The following is a 24,867-nucleotide window of genomic DNA, read 5'->3' as shown; positions in this document are numbered from 1 at the left end:
CATTGCTATAGAAAGCTCTTATCCAGAGACAAATACACTTCTAGTAAGAAGGTCTTTGGAGCTCATGTACAATTCACATACTTAGTATATGAATAATAGCCATGCATTAGTCTCATTCACCCAGGCAACTACGATGCTTGATGGCTCATTCAAAATGGCTGGTTTATCAGGATCCAGTTTTCCCAGCAGGGTGATGGATTAACACAAGTCTGCCTCACATTTGACACTAATCAGAGTCTTTGCAGGCAGCCTCTGCAGAGAGGCCAGCAGTGAAGATGATTTCAAAGCTCTGCTGCTCTCTCTGGGCTTTTCTTCAGCAGCTCCGCAAGCCAGGGGCAGAGAACAGGGCAGAGAGAGGACTCCCAACTCCCACCTCCAGCCTGGGCTCACACTGCCCAGGTAGGTCAGACCTCCCTTCCACACTCCTCCGGGAATGGCACAGCTACTTTCGGGGGCTCTCAAACTGCCTCAGACTCTGTGGTCTGGCTGTTTGGGGAGTAATGCTGAGAATGTGAGTGAGTAGAGGAGGAGTTAGAGCAGTATGAAACGGGGCACCTATGAGATCTGCAGCTGGAAAGGTGACCGCCACAGTACTGGTTCGGTAAAAGACAGGGAATACTCGCTGCAACGACAGTACCTCTGCACTGTTGATCTACCCAACGCTATTTATTATTGCGGTCTTTGAAGGGAAGGGGATTAGTTGGGCCACACCTCGCCCACACGTGGTTACCAAGAGTTAGCACAAAGAAGGGCAGCTGCTTGCCAGCATTTGTTATTTGACATTCCTTGCACTTCAGCAGCCGTGAGCAAGTACAAGTCAGCGGTTCCCCCTTCCCTCAGCAACTATGACATTGGTCTAATAAAAAGCCTTTCTCTACAGCTTTGCCCAAGTCAAATGTGATAGCACATGGCTTCAGTGACTCTTCTCCACGTACAGTGGGCCAAACCGAGCAATACACAGACTAACCCATGAGCTATATACATCACACATTCAAATTGATTTATTAGGAACCCCTTTGGGGGACATTCAGCTAGAATCAACAATATTTTGGTCACATTTAAGCCTATGTTTTCCTCCTAGGGTCCAGGTGTATGAACTTTGTCAGAGCGTGGTCAAAGTTCGGATAGCCAAGTATGCAGCACACATCCCACGTGTGCCGGTGCCTGTCCCCCCACCAAAGTGACACTAACTGATCCCCTGGGGCCTCTCAGGATGGCAGGGACACCCAGGAAAAAGGTAAGAGCTGTGCCAGCATAATACAGCGTAGACCAAAACGCAGTCCTGGCTCCAGTGACAGCTCAGTCACAGGGACTGGAGCTCAACCCAGAACAGCGATAGTCTGTGCTGACTCCCCACAAACTATCGTGGCGTATTACAACGTAACATAGCAAGTACTCTCGCTTCCACATCGCACACAGCAGGTAAGCGTCCAGCGTACTCTTGGGAACTGGATATTGGAGGTGACTGGAGCTCACACGTACCACCTTGGTGTGGTAGTGCATTTTCATTTTAATTCCAGTGGGCCTTTGACAACAATTGGTAAAATTTCTAATAGATATGGGAGCACAAATTTCACAACTAACACAACTGGATGCCAAGGAGCTGGGTGTACGACCTGGACGGCAAAGAGTTAAAATCACTGGAGTGAATGGAGCAAGTGTTACGTGCCAAACTGCAAAAGTTAATTTATGGCTCCTGAGCGAGAAGCACATGTCATCTACTCGCTTTGCAGTTAAAGATCACAATGAAAATATTTTAGGTTTCAATGTTTTGAACAGCCGAACATGGTGCCTGCTGGATGGCAGTGTGTGGTCCTTTCGTTCAAATGTCGAACCTAACCCTGATAAAAATCGGGAGGCCATAGCGCGTTCTACTCCGCACAGCCCCTGCACTCCCCGATTCAAAAATCACCAACATCCCGCAGTATGCGATTTCTGCTGTGGCACAAGCTGGAATCTCTGAAGTAATAGCAGATTCGGAAAAAAAGGCACATTATCTCCAGAACCCACTCCCCATATAATTCACTGGTATGGCCAGTCTGAAAACCAGACAGGAGGTGGTGACTAACAATTGATTATCGGCACTTAAATGCCAACACAGCTCTGCTAACAGCTGCAATACCCAATATTGCAACTTTAGTAGCCACATTACAAGCAGCCACACACCCATGGATGGCAGCACTAGATGTAAAAGATATGTTCTTTATAGGTCCTCTTGCAGCAAAAGGATAAAGAGAAATTTGCTTTTACTTGGGAAAGTATACAATACACCCTTAACAGAGTCCCTCAGGGGTATAAAATTCACCCACAATTGCTCATGCTGCGCTTGCTGAACTTTTACAGTCTCACTTCCTCAGAATGTGAAACTGTACCAATATATAGATCGGAGGAGACTCCTCTGAAGAGGTAGGGGAAGCAGCAACAGCAGTGTGGCAAGCGCTACGTAAAGCAGAAGTTGAAATTCCACCTGAGAAATGTCAGGGACCAAGTAAAGAAGTAAAATTTTTTAGGTACTTGGTGGATTGCAGGTAGTGCAACAATTCCACCGGACACCCTAAGTAAATTAGAACAATTGCAGATACCCCAATCTAGGAAAGAATTACAACAGCTTATGGGTACTTTTGGATATTGGAGAAAACATGTACCTGGATTTTCTATCATTGGAGGCCCACTATACTCACTTTTATGAAAGGGAAAACCATGGAAATGGAATTCAGAACATGAAGAGGCAGTCAAAATTCTAACACAGGAATTAAAAACATACCAATCATTAGGACCAGCACACCCCCACGACCCTATTATAGGAGAATGGGGCTTTGCTGAACATGGTACCTACTGTGACCTGTTCCAAACTGGCCCTGACAGGTCGAAAAGACCTTTGATGTTCAACTCGACTGCATTTAAAGAGGCAGAACAGAGATATTCTGAGTGGGAAAAGAGGCTTTTATCTTTAGTCCGAGCAGTTAAGCAAGGTTGCGCCACTAAGGGGTAACCTATCCAGAAAAACCCTGCCGAGACTTGTATTGTTCCCTTTCCAGGAACAATACCGGCAATGATACCAGCACACCTCCCCTGGAGATGGGGTTAACCATCAAAGGATTGCTTATCCTTCTCGCAGGAGCAATCACTGTCAGCATAGACCAAATTTGCCTTATATGCCAACAAGCCCAACACACGGGGTGGAGACCCTCACTTCGTTAGTTCGTGCTAATCAACATGGTAACTACAGTACATTCTGCACCATACATGTTTCTCAGTTGTGGGTGCAATCTACTGTAATAGCAATTATAAAGGAAGGCAATGAGGGCACCTTGCCCACTGAAATTCAAAAGGTAATTTGGGATAATGCAACTAAATTTGAAAGGGAATTCCAATCCTGGTGGCGTCCAATCAATTTTACTTATAACCCCACTGACAGCAAAGTCATAGCTTTTGTTTTGACAATACGCAATGCTTCTGTATACACCATATATGCAATCATTGCGCTGGGATTAAATCACAATGGAACTGTCCTCTATGCATTAGAACATAGAGCATGGGCCCCACGAAATGGGGACAAATGGCAAACTATTGATGTTGATGCATGTGTTGTACAGGAACAACAGGGATTTATTTGTGAAAGTAATAACACTAAAGCCCAAGACATTTGTCCTGACACTGAACAAAGTGTTTGTCATTTTGAAATACATCCTGATAAAACCCCTGAAACTGTACTTATATATGTTGGAAATGGATGTGTTTGTTTGAGAACTTTGTGATTCTATACTTGCAGACACCACCACTATGGAAACATATAATCACTCAAATATCTGTATTTGTAATTTTACCAAAATTAGGGGATGTGACTTTAACTATTCAGCTCCTGTTACAACCCATCAGGTGTTACAATCAAACTATACATCTTCAAGATTTACTACCTACCCCCATTGGAATGAATCTTACATTGGTAAGAAAACCATTACAACATGATGACCTGAGTCAATTGCTAAAACAAATTCAAAACAACGGACAAAGAACTCTGATTACCGTCCATCATGATGCAGAAAAGATACACCACCTATCTTTTGAATCGGATGTTACATCCCATTGTAATTTTACTGATTTCTGTTGTATTATGTTTGCTGTTGAACATTGTTCTATATGTTAGAGTGTGGAAAATAGCTAGACAGGTAGCACTATTACCAAAACCTCCTCACATATATAACATTGGTTAATCACATTTGACAAAACCTTAATAATTAAGTAGACCAACCAAAAATTTCCCTCAAATTACAATTGGAATATGGGATTGATCTGTTTATAGGCACAGAGGCAACAGGCAACCACACCACCACCCTGTGATAAAGATGGATTGACTTTAGTCACAGGGTGGCTTGTGGTGGTGCATTCCCCCACCCCGCTCTCCTGGGCCGCTCCACGATCTCAGAAACTCCTGTTAAACCTTGGCCTTGGTGTAATGAGTCAGGCGGTGGAGCGTCCCTTGACCGTACCAGGAACTCTTGCGTAGCTGAGGTGGGGGAACGTACTGACCAGCAACTCCTGCTGCCTGGCCCAAGTGGGGGACGACAGCAGGGATAATTCATCATCCCCCGATACCCTCATCTGAGTTGTAGCTCAAGTGGAACGATACCATTGTTACTGAAACCTTGAAAGTTTTGACGGATGACTAAAGCCAATCATCTTGCGACCCTATAAACAGCAGTCCCAAGTGAGGCCCTTGGAGCTCCCCTGGACCGCAGCGGGCTGCGCCCAGCATCTCCCTCTGGGTGGGATGCCTCTCAGAGCTCGCGAACTCGAGAGTTCGCGATATTCAGAGGACCATCGCTGACGATGGGACCTGGGCTGAAACACTCTGAGGCTCAACCCTTCGCCCACTGAGAAATGCCAAGACATTTGACATGAGTATTTCACTGACTCGAGGGGAATTTTTAACAGGTATACTTTTGCATATTTACCTATCTTTGTATCTGTGCACATGTGTGTGTGAATTGATAGAGGTACCCGCTAGCAAGTATAGTATAAATACTACCATCTCAAATCTGTAATTAAGTCACTGTCGTGATTGTAGTAGACTTTACTAACTCACTTTGTAAATGTTAAATTAGTCAATGATTAAGTGCTACTAAAATCTTATAATCCATCTTAAAACTGTGAATGAACCTTAGACTGCTGTTAAACAGATATAATCCCTTAGACATAGCCCATTGACCAAGTCTGGGACTAGGAGTGGATCCAGCCACACCTAGACTCCATCAGGAGCTTAGAAAGCGAGGCGGTCTACTCTGAATCTTGTCACTCAACAGGAGGATCTCCTTACCCTTTTTGCATTATACATAAACCACTGTCCAAGTCTAAGATTAAGATTGGATCCAGCCGCATCTAAGCTCCAAAGGGGGTTTAGAAAGCAAGGCGGTCTTCTCTGAACCTCGTGACTCAACAGGAGGATCTCCCTCACCCTTTTTCATCCTTGGTCTCTGTATAAATCATTCTAGCTCGATTCTAACTTGATTTTCCTTTGTATCCTTCATCCATGTAGTAAGTGATAGAGTGAACCTTGCCATCAAACTCTGTTAAGTCACACTTTTATAAATTTCTATTAAAATAACTTTCTGCTAATACCTTTGACGGTGATTCTTTAAGTGGTCTCTAAACCACTCATTCACGACACTTGGAGAGCCAGCAGTAAGAGGAGGTGGCAACCACTAAAGAAGAACTTGCACCGTGTCTTCAAACATTCCCTGCCATGAGCTCGCAATGGGTATAGCATGTTCCTTATTGAATCTGGAAGCTCTAATAACAACCTGAAGGATAATGGAGACTCTAAAGTTCCCAGTCTATTTATCAAACATATATAATTTACACATGTTCTTTTTCCGGGTTAAGTAAAGGTGACCAATGTATAGAGATGTATAGCGATGTATAGCGATTTTCAGTTATATATGTACCAACTGTGCATTTGATGTAACTGTGAGGACAAAAAAACAAAGTTAACCTCAAATCACAGGTGCATAATCATTAAACACCAGGGTAGCAAACACAGGTCAGAAAGAAGCAGAAAGCCTACGCACAGCCTGCCTTGAGGGGCCCAGGAATTGTTCTCAAGATGTTTGGGCGTGTAAAAAAAAGTATTTTCAAGTATAGCATTATTCTGAGAGAGTTACACATGACAAGTAAGTTCTGCTCATCTCAGAACAGCCTAGGTTCACAGAAACTTTAGCAAAGTAAGTGACTTTTCCAGATTTATATTATAAAAGTGTATGGAAATTGGAACAAATCCTCGGGGAAAGAAAAAAAAACCCAAACCAAACACAACACACCCGCAAACTAAAAAACAACCAAAACTGACCCTCTGCATAAATACTCATAACTTAATAATAATTCAGACAATTTAACACTAAGTCACATAGTTGCTATTCTGTAAATCTCCCCACCCCTCTTTCACATTCATAAGGCTAGACTGTTAATGGCATGTGCACGTTTCCAAATAGCATAACACAGACAAAACTCTGGCTTGAGCACTGCTGCATTGTGCAAACCATATGGTGCCTCACATACTTTGGGTCCTAAGCAGCAGTCATTGCCCAGCCTCAAGCCAAAGGACAGCAAATTCACAACATCAAGACCATTAAGTCAGTCAATAAAACACTCAGAAATAAATTCCAATCCTGTTCCGAGCAAAGCCCGGTTCTCTAGGGAGTTGATCCTGCTAATGACTGAGCCCTCCCAGCCACCGCAGCCGAGTCAGCACACTGACTTTGCCATTTGCCACTGAACAGGGTGAGCACCACCCACCCCAAGGCCCGGGGAGGAAGCAGGAGACAGCAAATTCAGAGGACTGACTGCAAACCACGAGGCTGCTGGTAGGTAACACCCAGCCCAGCACTCCTCCTGCATGGGGAAGTGCTCTCAGCCACAGGCTGGACCAACAAGTTTAGTCTGGCTTTTCAATACTAAGGAATTACTGTCTCAGCAGCAGAGATAGTCTGAAGTTGCCGGTCTTTCTTTTAAAAGTGTATGAACAAGGTTCATTTCACGTTTGGTGCAAAAGAGCTACGGAGCCTATGAACATCCTGCCCCAAATCCACAGCAGCCGCCCCACACTCATCTCTGCACCCCCACCGCATCACGCCATGACAAACCACAGCCTGCCTGCTCTTCAAACCCCAGGCACGGCTCTCCTACCTCACAAACACCAGGCACTGCCGCAAAACCACTCTCCCCGGCTCCGCAACACCCTGCCCCTCTGGACGCACTCACCTGCCATACCTCTCTCTGCTGGCTGACCTCCACACAGCAACCACCACGCTTCAGCTCTGGAGGCTCTTTCTTCAGCTCCTTCCTCAGCACCTTTTTATGGTGGAGGAAAACTCTCCACTTACCCCTTCAGCACCCCGCGTTATCAGTATCCTGCCCCACCTGCTGCCGCCTCTGGCTCTGCTGCTGCGCACCGGGGTCTCCTGCACCAAACACCTCTGGCCGTATAAGGCCACAGATGACTTATGTCGTACTAGCATCTGCTGCTGGAGGGTATGCAAGGAGAAAGCAGCGTTGTCGTCATTTCTGGGAGATGGTCTTATATTTAGGCCACCACAATAGGACAGAAGGTAGATCCAGCAGTAAAAAAGGTAATAGGTAAAGATGGAGCTTTAAACAACCTAACAGAGATGCCAGGAATGTCCTGTGCAAAACGTAAGCCCAGTCCTGTGGCAATTCTGCCATGAAGAGTGCACAGGATTCCCCAGCCCACGCAAACTGCAGGGGTGCATGCACCCAATAGCAGACTTCCCTTCGGTAGTGACCAATTTTACTTTTACTGTAGAGCCCATGAACCTCCTAGCCATTTAAAACTTCAGAAGCAGCTTGGGATTAAATAAAGCAGTGGTTTTTTTACAGGGCTGTTTCTCCTTAGCAGTCAGAAAGCCACTGAATCAGACACTGGCTCCTCCTCTACAGCACAGTTAATGAACTTCAGCTGTAGAGAGAAACCTCTGAAGCTGTGCTTTTTCCTCGGAGGTGGGACACACTTTCTCACCTATGGAGGTCTCTACCACTGACTTGCACCAGCCCATTTAATTTCTTAGTCCAGTAACTGAGGACACTTTATATATGGCAGAGATTTTACAGACAGCTCTCATCCTCAGAAAACACTGGAAATGCTTTTCAGGCTAGAACGTACACTTCAGCCAGAGACAGCAGTATCAAAACTCATGCCATTCCTTACTGCAGAAAAGAAACATGCTACAAAAATTAGGCAGCATCATTAACAGTGATTAGTGTTTGTGCCCATCAGCTGCTTCTTTGTATCTGTAGCAACCGATAAAATTCATAGACAGGTGGAGTTTCTACATGGTACATGGCTAAAGCCTGTATGGCAAAAGCAGGTATGTGCTTCAGGCAACACTTTCAACTACTTACAGGAAGAATTTATTTCAGGTACTGGCAAATTATACTAATAGTTTTGTCATTAAAGCTCTGTACTAGCAGTTGTCTAAAACCATACTAAATTCTTGTAAGTAAGGCTAAGAACATAGCACCTACCCAGAGGTATCTGCACTGTGTGGCGAATGGGAGAGGACAGGGCAGTCTCGATATATACAAATCGTTTTCTGCTCTGGCTGAAGAACATTCATGGCAGCTGAAGTGGTTTTAAACCATGTTGTGTCCTCTAATCCTGTGGTCACTTAGTCCTGTTCCGGTTTCTCAGCTCAGGAGCCTCAGAAAAGGTGGGAGGACATTACAGGAGGTGATCGTTCAGGTTTTGAAAGATCCTCCTGTGGCACCATACTGGTTGGCTAAGCCCCATCACTGTATCTTTGTTCTGCTCGCTGTCCAAAGTCACACTGATGTGTAAGGGAGAATCTGACTCAGTCCCTTGTAGCTGCAGAGACAATGGGCTGGATCACAAGCAGAAGAAATATGCTTCTGGTCGTCATCAAGTCTATAATCAACTGCGGAAACAGACTTTCTGCTTCTAGGGACATAGTTTTCATTATTGTTGCTATTCTTCATTTTCCTACTGAAAATGCAGAATCAGAAGTCCACATTCATAAAAATGATGGATCAGCATAATGAAAAATAATGCGCCTGTACACTATTTTTATGACAAAGCTAGTACTTTTTCAAATGGTTCTTTCTCTAATCTCCTCCAAGAGACAATCTTGGACCTCCAATAATGCCCATAGCTAAATTTAATAAGCACACAACAAATACTTTAAAACTTCAAAACTTTATTGCCCAGAATAGCTCACTTGGTGCAGTTAGAGGGGTTTTTTTTTTCGTTACATGGAAATCAAGCAAAACAGTAGAAAATATATATGGGTAACAGTAAAACAGAAGCCCAGCCTAATAATAGCCCTTTATATCCACCAAATTATACTTAAGAAAATGGCTAGCCAAACATAGAGAAGTAGAGCATCTGGAAGACAGAGCTTTTCATGTTATAGTATAGATTCTAAACCAATATTAAAGGCATTTTCTGTCCATACTGTTAATATTTTTTTCTTCATAATAGCAAATTGAAAAAAGTCTATGTGGGGAAAAAAAAAAGCTACTGCAAGACTTTCAAACCTCAGTTATCGGCGTATGGGTTGACAGTTACAGATAACAGGAGAAGGCACATGACAGAGTATTTAAAATATACAGAGACCAATTAAAATCCAAACGCTAAAAGGAAATGGCAACCGAAACTCAAAATTCACAAATATGACTTTTTGCATCCCCTAATCCATATTCCATAAATCTGTATTCAAGCATTTTACAGCTTTTTAGAAGAGAAGTTGAACATACCTAGAAAAGACTTAAGGGTTTTGCTTTGGGTTGCTTTGTTGTTGTTTTGGTTGTTTTTTTTTTTAAGGAGAGGGGATCTAGAATAATCTAAACGATATTAAAATGCAGACATATTCCCCCCTTATTAGCGCCCAATAGACCCACTGCTGAAGGTTGAGTATGAGTAAGAATATGAAGAGCTTGCTGATGCATCAAAACTTCCCCTCCTAGACCCACTGCGTGAGCCTGAACGTGAGCCAGAGCGAGAGCCAGAGCGTGATCCGGGTGCTGAGGAGACATTGTAGGGACTGGATATGCCTTTAGATGAAACAGAGGCTGCTTCCAAGAGTTTAAGCCCAGTGATGTCTTCCACCATTGACCGATTCATTGCATCTTTGTAGGATATTTTCAGCTTGGTCTTGGGGCAGGTCAGAATTTTGGGATAGCTGTTCGTGTCTTGCAATTTCTGGGCAGCGCGACCGTCAATCAATCCATTCCTAATGGCTTCTTCAGTACTTATTCTTCCACGCACTTCTGGGTCCACGAGACCTCCAGTGAGGTACTGGAATTCAAGGAACCGCTGCCCAGCCTCGTAAGGCAACCATTTTTCCTTCACCGCTTCAGCTGCTGACATCCTCTTGCGTCCGCCCTTTATGCCTTCGAACCCTATGAAGGCCTTCTGGGCTGGTTTGAGCCGTGTGGCCATATCCTGATCAATGATGCCTTGACTGGCGGCCTCCTGAAGCGAAAGCCTCTGGCCTGTGGTAGGGCATATTATGCCCCCTGTGCAGGCCTGGGCTTCAAGTAACCGTTGCCCGGTGATGCTATCCACGATGCCCCGTTGTATAGCTTCTGAAATAGAGATTTTCTCCAAGTTTTCTGTGTCAAATATGGCTGCAATGGGACTGCACTCTTCTGGGGTCTCTGAGAAAGAACCGCTCCTGATCAGTGAGGAAGAACTCCTGACACTCAGCACTGTGGGAGACCGAGTCACCGATTCATGCCGAAACACCTCATCAGTGCCATTACGGCAGGAAATCATGTCTGCAAACTGCGTCAGGCTTAAACTGCCAGAACGGTACTGGTCAAAAAACTTCCTCTCAACCAGACCTTTATCAATAGCGTCTTGGATGTCATACTGGCTACCTGTTTTTCTGTCGACAAGGACTACTCTACTGCTACCATCTGATCCTGTAATAGTTATTTCCTCCCACTCACACTCTTGTTCAGCTAGTTCTGTATATGTGTCATAATCTATGAGGCCTTTGCTGTACGCCTCCTGCACGGACATTTCCCTGTTTGTTTCTGGATCTACAATGACAACCCGGCGCTTCCTAAGAGTGTTCTTCTGCGAGGTGTGCACCACCTTCTTCTTCTCTCTCAGGGGTAGAAGGCAGAGCCCTGTTGCTTCGTCCTTTATGCATCTTTCTTTCAGCTGCAAGTAGGTCAAGTTCTCCTCTGTGTTGGGATCAAAGAACCCTTTGGTGTCATCACTTGGATCACTAAGGATCTGGTTGAGCTCCTCATTGAAGTAGCCACGCTTGTAGGCCGTCTCTACTGGCAAGCGGTAGCTCTCTTTGGGGTCAATGATTCCTCCGGTAGCAATCTGGGCCTCCAGCAAACGAATGCCATGGCCTCGCTCTATGAGCTCTTTGTTCATTGCTTGAAACAGAGAAATGATATTTCCAGTTTCTGGGTCTTTGTACCCAGTGACAGCTCTTTCAGCAGAGAGAAGTTTCTCTTTAAATTCAATTCCAACAAGGCCTCTTTTGTAAGCTTCCTCAACAGGCAGCCTCACATTGCTGACAGGATCCACTATGAACCCTGTGGCTGCCTGGGCTTCTAGGAGTTCAAGGGCTGTCCCCGGTCTAACCAAACCTATTTTCATAGCCTGGTAAATGCCAAGTTTCTCTTTAGTAGCCTCATTGTAGATACCCGCAATACAGCTAGAGCCCTGAAGGAAATCAATAATTCTCTCACTCACTTCTTCCACTGTAATTGCACCTCTTTCCAAGTCATTCCTTGTTGATTCCTTAATAATTCCAGCCTCGAGCAGTGCATCTGCTGAGACGGGCTGCCTGATCCCTTGGAATGACATACTCCTCTTCTGCACTGGGAGGAGAAGCAGACCGGTGTGAGGTTCAATCCTACATTTTTCCTTCAGCTGCATGTAAGTGACTGCCTTTTTGGTGGTGGGATCAATGAAGTTCTTTGTAGCGCCTTGGCAGTTGTTTAGGATCCTGTACAGGTCTTTGTCAATCAACCCACGGGATAAAGCTATATCTTTGGGTAGGAAAACACTGTTGACAGGATCAACAATCCCTCCTACAGCCAGCTGGGCTTCAAGCAGACGAATTCCAGTTTCTCTGTCAACCAAGTTTTTCTTGATGGCTTCAGATACTGGTACGGTTTTGCCCGAGAAAGGATCTTTAAATCCTGTAATAGCCTTTTCTGCTGTATAGATTTGTTCTCTGTCATCAAAGTCGATCAGATCTCTGGCGATAGCACTGTCCACCGTTAACATCTCATTTCGGTGTGGGTCTATCACGCCTCCTGTTGCTGCCTGGGCTTCTAAGAGGAGGACTGCATTTTCTGCTGTAAGCAGCTGATTCCGTTTGGCCTCAACAAAAGAGTACTTCTGTCTGGGCGAAAGAGACACCCCTGCAATAGCACCTGCCCCTTTGAGGTAGGGTTCAATGTCAGCCGTGACTTCTTCCACTGACTTCTGCCCCTTCAGCAGTTTATCCAGTGTGAGTTTATCTATCAGTTGGCACTCATACAGCTGCATTGCCGTAATCTTCTTCCGCAGCCCACTGAACAGCAATTTGGAGGCATCAATACAAAAGTCTTCCTCAGTCTGCGTAGATCTGTGGGACCCATATGGGCGTTGCTTGAGTTTCTCGATCTCTCTTTGCAGCCTGAGACGCTCGGACTCCAACTCTGACTGGTTTTTGACAGCGGTCTCTTCCAGTCGGCACCGGTATCGCTCCTCAATGCGTTTGATCTCCATCTGCAGCCTTTCAATCTCACTCCTCAGGGTGTTCTTCTCCCTCTCGCTCTTCTCTCTCTCACACTGGATCTTCCTTATGGATTCCTCTGTCCGGGAGTGCTGGCTCTTCCACTGATTGAGGTCATTCAGGATTTGCTGCTTCTCACTTTCCAAGCGTTGCTTCAAACGAGACTCTGATTCCAGGGTAACTTTCAAACGGTTCAGCTCCTCTTCTAATCTCTGCAGCCTGGCTTTGTCTTGCTCCAAAGCACTCATTTTTATCAGCAAGGTTTCTCTTTCTTGCATAATGTGACTATACTGATTTTTGGATTCTTGAATCCTATTGGATGCCTACAATTTTAAAGAAGAAATAAACCAAGAGAGAATGGTTAGAGTTTATGCTGGTTAGAGTTATGGTCTCCACTTACAATACCCTTCAGCCTGTCATTTAACCTGCAGCGAGCTGCCACTGGAAAACATTGTAGTCACAGCAGTGCCTTACCCAGGAGCATGGATACACATAAACCAGTGAAGGTAACGTTTTCCCTTCACTGACAGTGTCTCTAGTACCACCAGAGACTCCATTCTGTTACCCATAGTCTTGATTCTCTGCTGATTTAGTTAGCTCTTTATAACTTTTTAATACTTCTCATAGTACACCTATACATACACAGAACATTCAAGACTCATAAAGAGCCTGATGCCCAGCAGATGTACCCTAGCATAGTCCTACTAACCTGCGTGAACTTGTATCAGCTAAGGACTGGTCATACATGGACAAAAAGGAAATATATGACTCAATTTTCGCTTTCCTATTAGTTTCGCATATTACTCCAAACAATTTTACCTGTGTTGCTTTACATTTTAATTCACTTAATTTCTTCATGTATGTATATACACACAAAAACACCTACAAGCATGCACATTCGTATGCAGTCCATATTAAATGGAATACAAGTTTATATATTTGTAATACATGCATATATATATATATATGCACAGATGTCAGATAATCCTAAATGTTAATATTTTTTAAAAATCAGTATTAAGATTTTTAAAGTAAAGGAAAGAAAAACTGAATAAAGGAAAGAATAGCTGAGAATGGGAATGAGAAAAGAAATACAAGTGCTCACTTGTATATATTTAAATAGTAGCTCTTTGGACAAGAAACGAAGGCAGGAGAATGAAATATGAAAAAATGTTTTCTTTAACTTGTTTATGCTGTTGCCTCAAGTTTAAGAAATAAGGGCCAATAATAAAATTTGCAAATGCCCTTAGTGACTTAGGAACATAAATCCCCAAAACAGTCAATGAAATGTAGGCTTTAAGTACCTCAGGTACAGCTGACAACACCATCTTTAATCCTCACTTGTAGTCAACACCTTACCCAGCTGAGCAGCACTTTGACAGCTTGTTGGTTCTGGGGTTTTTAGCTGGTTTAGTTTGTGATACCACTCAGGTCAGCCTCAAAGGTCTGCTTTAACCCATCCCAGCTGAAACAGCCTGGGGAAGCACACAGCCAGCAGGGTACAGCTAAAGCACAGTGGTACTCCATGTACTCTCATCGTCCCCTAGGATGGTTTGGTGGAGACTGGCACAGACCCAGGTTTTCTCCTGGGGCAAGGGCTGAGGGCAAGGCTCAGCTAGACGATAAGACAGCTTATGGCTCCCTAGCACAGCTCCCAGGGAGTAAAGAGGCTAAGAAAGTGGCCAAATCCTGCCATTTTTGTTTAAAAATGAACCAGGGGAAGGGCCATAAAGGTGATATTAGTCACGAGTACAGTGAACTTAAACAGCAAAGTGAATTAAGTTGATTCAAACGGACACTGCAATTAATTATATATCTGAGAGACAGTAAAGCCGGGATCAAAATATGTGTGAATACCTCTAGAGCTTGCTTTTGGAATTTTTCAATTTCCTGTCTCAATTTTTCCCTTTCTTTCTGTAAATCATTAATCAACCCCTGAAGTTCCAGGGTTTGCTTGCTGCTCGTCTGAAGCTGATTCTTTAGTTCAGCAATGGCAGTATTTTTCCCATCAACTTCACTTCTGACCATTCTGAGGTCATCGTACTCCAATCTAACATTTCGCAGCTCTTCCTCCAGTAACAAGTGTTCCTTGGTTAGGTTCTCGGTGAGAGACTGAAGCCTTTCGATTTCTATTTTGCACTCATTCAAGTTTTTGCTTTTCTCCTCAGAGGTTTTCTGTAAGTGCTCGTATCGTAGGTGAGCCTGTTTTAATTGCTCCTGTTCTTGGACCAACTGACGCCGTAAAGTCTCAATATCAGATGTGTATTTTCTTATCTCCTCCATGTATCTCTGCTTCTCTCTCACATGACCGTCTAATACTTCTCTTTGGTGTCTAAGGTCATCTTCATTCCTCTTCTTTACAATAGACACTTCCTCTATCTGCTGTGTGAGATTAGTTATTTTAACCGATTGCTCTCTGAGAGATCTCCTCATGCCTTCTATTTCCTCCTCCAGTTTCTTCCTCCTGGACGTCTCCTCCATTACATTTTTATTCTGCCTGCAAAGTTCCTCCTCCAGCTTATGTTTCTGGATCTGCAAGTCTTTTACAGTGCTCTGGAACTTTGCACTTTCTTGATCCCTGCCTTTTTTCTCTTGCGAAACTCTTTCATAGTCAATTTTCAGTCTGGCCAGTTCCTGCTCTTGGATCCTCAGCTTGTTAATTGTCTCAGTAGCACTCGTGTTTGCTTTCTGCAGGTCAAACTGGACTCTTTTTAACTGACTGTTCTCATCCTCTAGTTCTTTTCTCTGACTTGTTTCTACATCCAACAACTTTCTCAGCCTTTCGATCTCTTTGTTTCTTTCCTTAATGGTCTTGGAAGCATCATCAAGTGACTGTTTGTACCGCATGCTTTCATCAGAGTGCCTCTGAATAACTTGTTTTAGCTCAATCTCCAGTTGCTGTTTCTTCTGAGAAAGCTCTGAGCCAGCTGCCTTCTGCTGCTGAGCATTCTCTTCTATTTTCCGTAGATTATCTGTTGTCTGACTTATTGTATTCTTCAGTCTCCTAATTTCCTCACACAAATTCCTATTTTCTCTCATGGCATTATCAAGCTGTGTTCTATAATTATTTGTGTCCTCTTCCTTTTGCATGGTGACCTGGTGAATTGTGGTCTTTGTGATATTAATCTCAGTTTCATATTTGTTCTTTAAACTAATAATTTCCTCATCATAACTGTTCCTTACCTTAGCCAATTCATTTTCAAGTTCCCATCGGCTTTTAGCCTCTTCCTGAAGCTGAACCTTTAGCCTTTCCAGCTCTTTAGTTTTATCCTGAATAGTTGAGGCAGCCTCCTCAAGAGCCTGCTTGTATCTTGAGTTGTCTTCGCCACGAAGCTGAATGATCTGTTTCAGCTCCAGCTCTAACTGATGCTTTTGCTGTGACACCTCAGAACTGCAAGCCTTGTGCTGAAGAGCATCTTCTTCTGCCCTCCTCCGTTGATCTGTGGTTTGCAGAATGGCATCGTTCAGCCTCACAATCTCATCCTTAAGGTCTCTGTTTTCTCTTGTCAGTCTGTCAACCTGGGCTCTGAGGCCTTTTGCATCATCATCTTTCTGTGCAGCTATCTGCTGGATTGTGGTCTTCTTAATATTAATTTCTGTTTCATACTTGTTCTTTAAATTACTCATCTCCTCGCTAAACTGGTTTCTTACCTTAGCCAGCTCATTTTCATATTCCCTCTTCCGTGTGCCTTCGTCCTGAAGAAGAACCCTTAATCTTTCTATCTCGTACTCCTTCTCCTTGATGACCTTCTCAGACTCTAATTTTTGCCAACCAAGGCTGTCTTTCTCGTTTTGTCTTGTTTTCTGCAGCTGGTCATAGTCATTCTTCTGCTGCTCATATCTATCCTCCAGCAACTTCCTTTTCCTTTTCTCATCTTCAGTCTCGTAAGTTAGCCTGGTTATTCTGTCATTTAAATCCTTTATTTGGGCATAGCACTTGTCCAGGTTTTGCTTAGCAGAATTTCCATCCATTTCAGCTTGTCTTTTCATCTCCTCCAAACTCATCAACTTTGCCTTGAGCTGCGAAATGTCCATCTGGTACTTCTGCAGATTTTGCTCCAGGAATTTATGTTTGTTGCTTGTCTCTGAATTTGAATCCCTGGCAAGCCTGAGTTCTTCTTCCAGGAGTTCAATTTTGGTGTTTTTCATCTGTAAAATGATAATAGAAAAACAAAAACAAAAAAAACCACATAAACATTTATGACAATTGTTTCAAAATCATCACATGCAACATAATATACATTTGTAACACTGACAACTTACAAAGCATTTTTTTCTCTGCTTCAATGAGAGCTCAAAATCCTTTTTTATTTAATGTCATCAAGACAAATTCTGGAATCTTTATTTATTCAGAGTCAAACCTTATTCGTAAATCAGCATAATGACTTTCAGAGGGGAAATGGTACTTGATGGGGGGAGGGAGATGCAATACAGATAATACAATCTGATGCACCAAGAGTTCAACAACAAAGTATTAAATAGCCTCATTTAGAACCTACACAATTTTCAAACAGGTGATTCCATTCCATATATGTGACCTCTTAAATGGGCCTCTCTGTTTTCACTGAGCTGAATGACATCAGGAGTTACTCCATTTGAAACACTGTAGATATGGCCTGAAATGAGGTGTGGCCCCTTAACCATGAGGAGCAAGTTTTCAGCACTGAGATAACTGTACTCTCACTGAGGTCAAGGCTCTGATGGGCAGAGAAGGACCTCTTGTGTGCTTTGATCAGCACCTCCTAATTACCAAGAAGGCTAATGTTCTCCACCTCACACAAGATACTGTACTCTGACAAAAGATGCACGAAAACTGCTTATATGCCTCCTTCATGGGACACCACTGAGCTCAGGATTTAGTTTTGTGGACTGTTTTGCACTGTACTTAAGCAGAAAGTCTTTGATCAGTGATAGCTTGCTAACCTGTGATAAAAATAGAAGGCAAAGAAAATAAAAGAGTCAGATTACCTTCAAGTCCTCCATGCTCTTTAACATTTCACTTAAGAATCTGTAATAATCTCCTGATCTTGTAAGAAGCTCTATGTAGCGAGACTGAGCCTCGCTAGCCTTGAAAAGAAAGAGAATTGTTAGCAGCTTGTACTACAGAGTTAGATATGAACATACCTATGTCTCAAATCATTTGAAGGATTCCGTCCACTTGAGAAAACCTATCACTTGACAAAGTAAAAAGCAAATTCTCCTCACAAATTCACATGACTTTCCGGGGACCCCAAATGTATAAATTCTCCCTTCTGATAAACCCACACCTTCTTTTTCAAGATTATTTTCCCCCACGGCTGCTGTGATATTAAATCCAAGGCTTCATCCCCTGGTTCATCATGCTCTTCCTGTCTGACAGTCACAAGTAACCTAAGTTAAACTTTTAATAGTGGTTAATTCCCAGGTTGAAAGTGACTAAACCACTTGGGGCATGAATCTTACTTTCTCACAATATGTATGCAATGGACATTGAATAGGAATGAGGTAAATTCCTGAGGGCTAATCTGTCTAAATGAGCCCAAGTATGATTTTACAGCACAGAGACTATTCTGCACTAATTCCTTGTACTTATGTGCTTAGTACACATTACCAATGACGGTGCTAATTATTAGAATACAACTGGATATGACTCACAATGGCTCACACGGACAAACAAATGTATTCAAAAGATTGATGGGAAGGAAAGAAAGATACCTCTTGCAGAATCAGCACTGCAGGAGACTGAACCACACTCTTCTTGATAGGTATGTTGAGCAATGTTTCTAATCCGGAACTGTAGGAAGCAACCTGTAGTTCATAATCCTGTAAAACAACAGGGAAAGGTTAAGATCCATTTAGCAACTGCCAAGGAACTCTCTGGGAATCTGGATTTCAGAAAATGCAAATAAAGTTTTGGGGTTGTTTTGGTTTTGTTTGTTGTAATAAAAAGCTATATTTTCCCTTGTTTATATCTCTGGCCATGTACAGATGCTCCTCTATCAGAAACAGAAGTTCATCAGTTCAAGTACCACTGTGGAAACTCATGGAGGACAATGACAAAGGGAAAAAGAGAAAAAACATTTTACAAGAAAGGGAAGAAACATGTTTCCGTTAGTTGAGGGCTAGCTGGAGGTGAAAAAGATTCATGGGAGCAACTGGTCTAGGTACTGTTACCAACCAAAACTTCATCAGAAATAACTGTCTCTGCATCACTTTTATATCACATATGCCACACCACATATATAGCAAGATCTTTGTCACAGAAAGTAAGATTGAGCTAGAGAAAGCACGGGTATAAAGGTGACAAAAATGCAAAGACCACAAAACCATTCCCTGTATGTCTTCTTGGTTTTCATGGCTATTGCACACCATTCCTTCTGCTAATCTGCATTTGTCTTGCCTCCTAGACCAGACCCTAATCAGACCTAATTCCGAAGCTACTGATCTGTTCTCTACTCCCTTATTTTTTTTAACATGTGAACTGGAAAGTTTGGTCTGGCTAGAAGGAGGCTTTGATTCTCCTGAAGAGAAGCTCTCACTGGTATCTCCTGCATCATCCTGTGGTCTTCAGGTGGCAAGTACACAAATTGCTTTCATTATATTTTGTACACACAAGTGCTTCACCCCAGCAATTTCTGCACACACACATCAGGGAGCCGACATTTCACCTGCCAGCAGAGCAGAGACAATGCGATGTGCCTGACCATGAAAAACCACACCCCATAAAAATGCTGAAATCCAAGTACCTTAATTGCAGCTGAGCACTGATCTGCATGCTTGAGAAGCTCCTCAACTTTGTCTCGCTTCCCACAGATTTCACTGTGCAAGTTCTGTCAAGAAAAAAGTGAGCTGTGAAGCACTCCCTCAAGATTTGCCAGTATTTCCTCCTGTACATGCTGCCTCCATCAGAAGGCACCTGCAGTATGAGACCACTGCAACCCCAAAAGCTGAGACCTGATATGACCTATAGCTGTGCAGTTTTTACAACAGCAAGCTCTCTATGTATGAGAAGGTTGTTCTCAGAAAGAACATCTAGCAACTGAACAACCCTCAGAGCTGGGGAGGGAGAGTTCCTTGACTTTAGCTTAGATGTATTTCCTCACTTTTTATTTTTGTGCTATAATTTGTCCCATAAGTTGCACCATCATACAGTCTCTTGAATTAATTCAAAGCTGATGTGTAAAAGCGTCAGTGATCGTGTAGGAGCCAAAACCAGTCTTGTTCATAATCTGTAGCAGTGCTGACAGAAAGTAATGAGGGTAATAATATTTACTCTCTGCTGCCTTCTACACATGTGATGTTTTTTGGTAGCTTGCGTACTTTGTAATTCAAAACAGGCCACTGTATTGTAGACTGCATTGATACTGATATTTTCTGAATAGCAAAACAATTTAAAATCCAGATAATTGAAGACAACTCATTCAGGTGCTGCATACCTTCTGATCATGTAGATATCTCATGATAGTGTTGGAATCACACAGTTTCATGGACTCGATAGAATCCTGCCTGCGCTTGGCATCACAGATCCATTTGCACAGAGCCTGGTAGAGATCTCGGTAAGTTTTCAGCTGTTTGATCTGCCTTTCTAAATCCCATGATCTAGGAAAAAAAACAGAGAAAACTGTCAAAACGGAAAGTGCGTTCTCCTTCTCTCTCTTTAAGCATTTTTCAGAAATAAGACACAGTAATAAACTAGGTAAAACTATGGGAAACTCTAAAAGGAGATTCTGATCAAAAATTTCAAATAAATGAGACTTGTACTGGTTATTAGTCACCCAAAATGGGATTTTAGTGCCTCACTTTTGAGTAACTCTGCAATACCCGGAGGTTGGCACTTCCTGTCAACTAAGTGAGGGATGGATAAAACCTTGCAGCGGTAAGAATCAAGTTCACTGACTTCAGTACTCTTGTTCTCAATTTTCACCAAAACAACCAGCAACCGGTCAATTTTTATTAATAGCGCTAGATTTTGGCCTGAAGTAAGAACAAAACAAAACAAAACAAACCACATCCCAAAAAGCCCCACAAACAATCAGAATATGCCTTCAGTTCAATAAAGCATTAGCAAAAAATTGTTGGGATTTTTTTACTTAATTCTTACTGTTAATTTTTTAACCCTCAGGTATAGGGTATTCAAGAATAAGCATGGTGGTTTTGTTTGAGGGGGAAAATGCTGACTGGAAGTACTTAATCCAAGAACATTAGCAAGAATTAAAAAAAAAAAAATTACAGCAACTCCTTAGCACATAGATTATATATTTACATGAATAACTACATTTTCCTGCTTGGTCTTACACAATCCCTTTTAAAGTGTGTTCAACCTATTCACAGTTGCTCTAGTCTTACTGCCCTGAAGTCATCATTTATCCTCTGGAAATGATGATTAATGCACATCAGTTCTTTTAGACTCACTGTTAAGACGATCTTAGTAGCAATAGCAGTAAGGAAGAAGCTGTTAGGAAGTATGATCAAACCTGTTATCTATCTGCTTATCAGCCCTCTGCCAGCGGTCTATTAGCTGGGTAACTTTGTCACAGAACTTTCCAATGTCCATGTCATACAGGGTATATGACTGGCAAGACTGTGAGTGAATCTGAAGTGTTTTCTGCAGCTCGTTTTCCAGGGCATTCAGTAGTGACTTCTTCATGTTTAGGTCTGCTTTCATTTTCTGGAGAAAAAACAAAATGCTGTCATACATTTTATTCTTGAGAAGATACTCAAATTTAACCATCAACAGCATGCACAATATGTTGGGATCTAAAGATTTTGTTTCTAATTCAGTAAGGTATGTACACTGATGTCAGCTGGACTTAATATATTTCAAGTGAAACACCTACTTTGGTAAACAGAGTTTGACTTAAGAACGTGTTTCAAGTTAGACTCACTCTTAAATAATTTGCTAAACCAAAGCCTTCTGCTGTAATATTCTGCAGCTAACATTTCAGTTTCTCAGAACTATGTAGAACAGTTACCAAAAAAAAAAAAAAAGGGAAGAGCCTGCCTTACTTGTTCCTAGAAAAAATTGACTAGAAAATTTCATTGAAGTATAAAAGATTCCTGCACTTGCAACAGCTGTGGAATCAAGCCTCAGGATTGGCATATCCAGTTTTTAAATGTTATCAATGTTATCTAAAAATCTGCACAGATTTTTTTTTTTCCCTGTTTACATTTTTATAAACATCTTCCATGGAGATGTTTCTTTACACACACACTCGTTTGTGTGCACGTACTTGCGTACTGTGGGGTATCACCAAATGGTGTACACAGTGCAGGCGGTGGTCTGCCTTGCATCCCCCAGTCACAGGGATGACTGCATCCTTCGATAATATGCTCAAGATTTTTTTTTTTGTGTAACTCAAATTTACACCAGCTAAGAACAACTCCCAGCAACTGACCTGCAGCTCTCATGTAACCTGGTTGTGCTCCATTTGTGCCACCTACACACTTTTTCCCTACTACACCTGAGAACAGGAAAGAATGAAAGAGTCCCTATTCTCCCAAAGGCATTGAGTGCACAAAAGGACCAGCTCAATGCCAGATAAAGACTGGTTCTGCAAGCCAACTTTGTGCTCAGCAAAGCAGTTATTCTTTGCCTTCTCCCCTTACACAGGATGGATAGTTCTCACTGTAAGATTTGAAATGGACTCTATGGCAAAACTGGGACACACAATAATACTCAAATTTACTTGTTACAGCTAGATGACAAGGGCATTTAACAAGCCTTTTTGCAAGAAAAGAGGTATTGCCTTCAAATCTAGCTTCATAAGTGATACAAATAAACACAGATAATTTTGTACAGAAATGGATTATGGAGACCTTCCATGCCACTGGCTTTGCTGTGGGGGCAGCAACAACCAGGGGATGGAAGAAGCAGTAACCTGTACATTCCTTCCAATAATTTGCAAAAGCATTGTATGTCTATGTCATAAAATATGACAGGATCAGCATTTCCATCTCCTGTAGTTTCAGAAGGGTTTAACCCAGCTCAATAGACCAGTGCTGGCAGCTACAAATTTTGCCTTGCTGTGTCCTTGGGTCTTGGCCTCTCACCTTCAGACAAGCCCGATAAGCCTCCACTTTATCAAGATCCAAAGGAACAGTCTCCTCTTCAGACAGTCTGACTTCAAAAACTCTAATCACATCTTCTGTTTGTAAAATAATCTGGAGCAGACACCTCAGTGCATTCAAGCTAAAATAAATAATACAAGACAAATCCATTACGGACTGAGGCAGGAAAGGTGACATTTCTAATTAATTGCAGACCGTTAGTTAAAGAGAATAGACAATAGAGAAGAAATTTCAGTGATACCCACGATTCTCACTTTTTTTTTTTTTAAAAAAGTCTTCCAGAAAAGAGAAGAAATTCACGTAAGTGTCTGTTTCTGCCCACATGTACAGTATTTGTAGGAAAGAAGGTGTAATTTTACACTACTGGTAACAAAAGGCAGGTTTCTGGACTAAGAATTATGGAAGAAAGTGAATAATTTATTGCTATAACCTCAATGTTCTTACCTGTCTAAGTAGCCAGCAGAAACACCATTAATATTTTCCAGTTTTTGAAATAGGGCATTTATCTCTGACTGCAAGTACACATACTTTTCACAGCCTCTGAAGTTAGGCAGCAAGTCCTTATGCTTATTGAGGGTTTCAGCCATTATTTGAGAGTCATTCTGCACACCCTAAGGAAAGAGAATGCCTGATTTACACATTTTTGGTGGCTGAATGATCATTCTACAGCACATATGCAATTGGTCTCCTTATCCAAATAGTCTGCTGTTACCTAACCAGCTTGACTGAGGACTGAAGCAGGGCCTAAGCTTGCTTTCAAGGTAAGTAACATTGGGCGGTTTCTTTTTTAGCACAGTCCACCATAGGTAATACCTCTTTTTGAGCACCTCGTCCACTCTGAAACTCAGCTCTGTTGAAACCAGAGTGCTTCACTGCCAGCTGCGTACTGCAGTCAGCAGACGTGCCAAAGTCCTTCTGCTCTGAAGACCTTTGCAACCTCATTGCCTCAGGGGAATTTCTCACATACTGAACCTATTCTCTTTTCTTACTGATCTTCTCTCTCCAGTCTCCTTCAAATCTTAAGAACTGGGAGAGGGAGGGAGTTTGTAAGCCTCATCTATCCACTCTGCATCCCACAGACAGCACTTCAGAGGTAGGTGGTAAAGCGGGATCCATGCAAAAGGATATTAATAGTGCTTTAACCTGGATGAGGCTTAATGTGAGCTCATGTCCGCTTGACATCAGACTTTCTGTATTCTTTGCCTGACAGAATCTGGCTTCTAAAATCCAAGAGTCAACTTTTTCTGCTTAGGAGCTAAACTCCAATCCAAATCATCATGGTTAGCTTCCAATTGAGAATTTTCTGCACAGGATGTGTGTCCTTCCCAGCTGATCAGAAATACAACTGCAGCATGCCCTGCAGCACAGAGTCATACTGAGCTTGAGATGCTCCAAGAAAAACATCCACAGTTACCTCTAAATCCTTTATTCTGACTGAAAAGTCATGCACAGCCCCTTGATCCACTCCAAGAGGAGCTCTTTGAACCATCCGAATCTCAGAAGCTTCAATCTGACGCCGAAGTTTCTGAAGCTCCATCAGCAGCCAGGCCTCCTGCTTCTCATGTTCTCGGTTTCTCTCATTAACGATAATGGTGTTTGAGGAACCCACAGGACAGCTCTCAGTTGGGACCACTGTAAAATGAATTCGGTAAATGTCAACTGCCAGAGAATTGAGCACCAACATATAGAAAGCCAATGCAGTGCCAAAGTGACCTAAGCACTGATTTGATCTGTAGAATTGAGAACAGGTAGAAGACCTGGGCCCTTAGGCAGCCGTTTCAAGTAATGAAATCTCCCCAAAAAGAGAAACTTGTTTCCTGGAATGCAGCAGTGAGATTTTGCTTCCTAATAACTGAAAACATATCAGATGGACTAAATTACTCTCATTTTCTCAAGAAGTTCCATGAACTTCAGAGGACTATTCCCAGATTCACACCAAAGGAAGGAAGAACAAAACATACTCTTCCCTGTGCATGGCCAGTTTTGTCACATTCAAGAACTGTACTGCTGTCTCTCAACATATTTCCATTCATATGTT

General features: G+C 42.6%; 1 protein-coding gene across 2 annotated transcripts in view; it reads right to left on the bottom strand.

Annotated features, from left to right (window-relative positions):
- Positions 1-9,207: 9,207 nt before the first annotated feature.
- The window catches only part of DSP (desmoplakin), a 39,361-nt gene continuing 23,701 nt past the window's right edge, over positions 9,208-24,867 (bottom strand). The window contains exons 15-24 of one of the 2 annotated variants that reach the window (XM_075142659.1): positions 24,244-24,461; positions 23,274-23,440; positions 22,812-22,950; positions 21,236-21,429; positions 20,198-20,360; positions 19,508-19,591; positions 18,477-18,584; positions 17,751-17,849; positions 14,640-16,931; positions 9,208-13,105 (exon numbers count right to left, since the gene is read on the bottom strand). In XM_075142659.1, the coding sequence (XP_074998760.1) occupies positions 9,911-13,105; positions 14,640-16,931; positions 17,751-17,849; positions 18,477-18,584; positions 19,508-19,591; positions 20,198-20,360; positions 21,236-21,429; positions 22,812-22,950; positions 23,274-23,440; positions 24,244-24,461 (6,659 nt within the window). In that variant the 3' untranslated portion in view covers positions 9,208-9,910. The remainder of the gene's footprint in view (positions 13,106-14,639; positions 16,932-17,750; positions 17,850-18,476; positions 18,585-19,507; positions 19,592-20,197; positions 20,361-21,235; positions 21,430-22,811; positions 22,951-23,273; positions 23,441-24,243; positions 24,462-24,867) is intronic. The other variant, XM_075142660.1, reaches the window with a different exon arrangement.

This window comes from Calonectris borealis, chromosome 2 (assembly GCF_964195595.1).
Source record: "Calonectris borealis chromosome 2, bCalBor7.hap1.2, whole genome shotgun sequence".
NCBI classification, from domain to species: domain Eukaryota; kingdom Metazoa; phylum Chordata; class Aves; order Procellariiformes; family Procellariidae; genus Calonectris; species Calonectris borealis.
The sequence above is the reverse complement of the archived record's forward strand: the minus strand, read 5'-3'. Positions and strand labels throughout refer to the sequence as shown.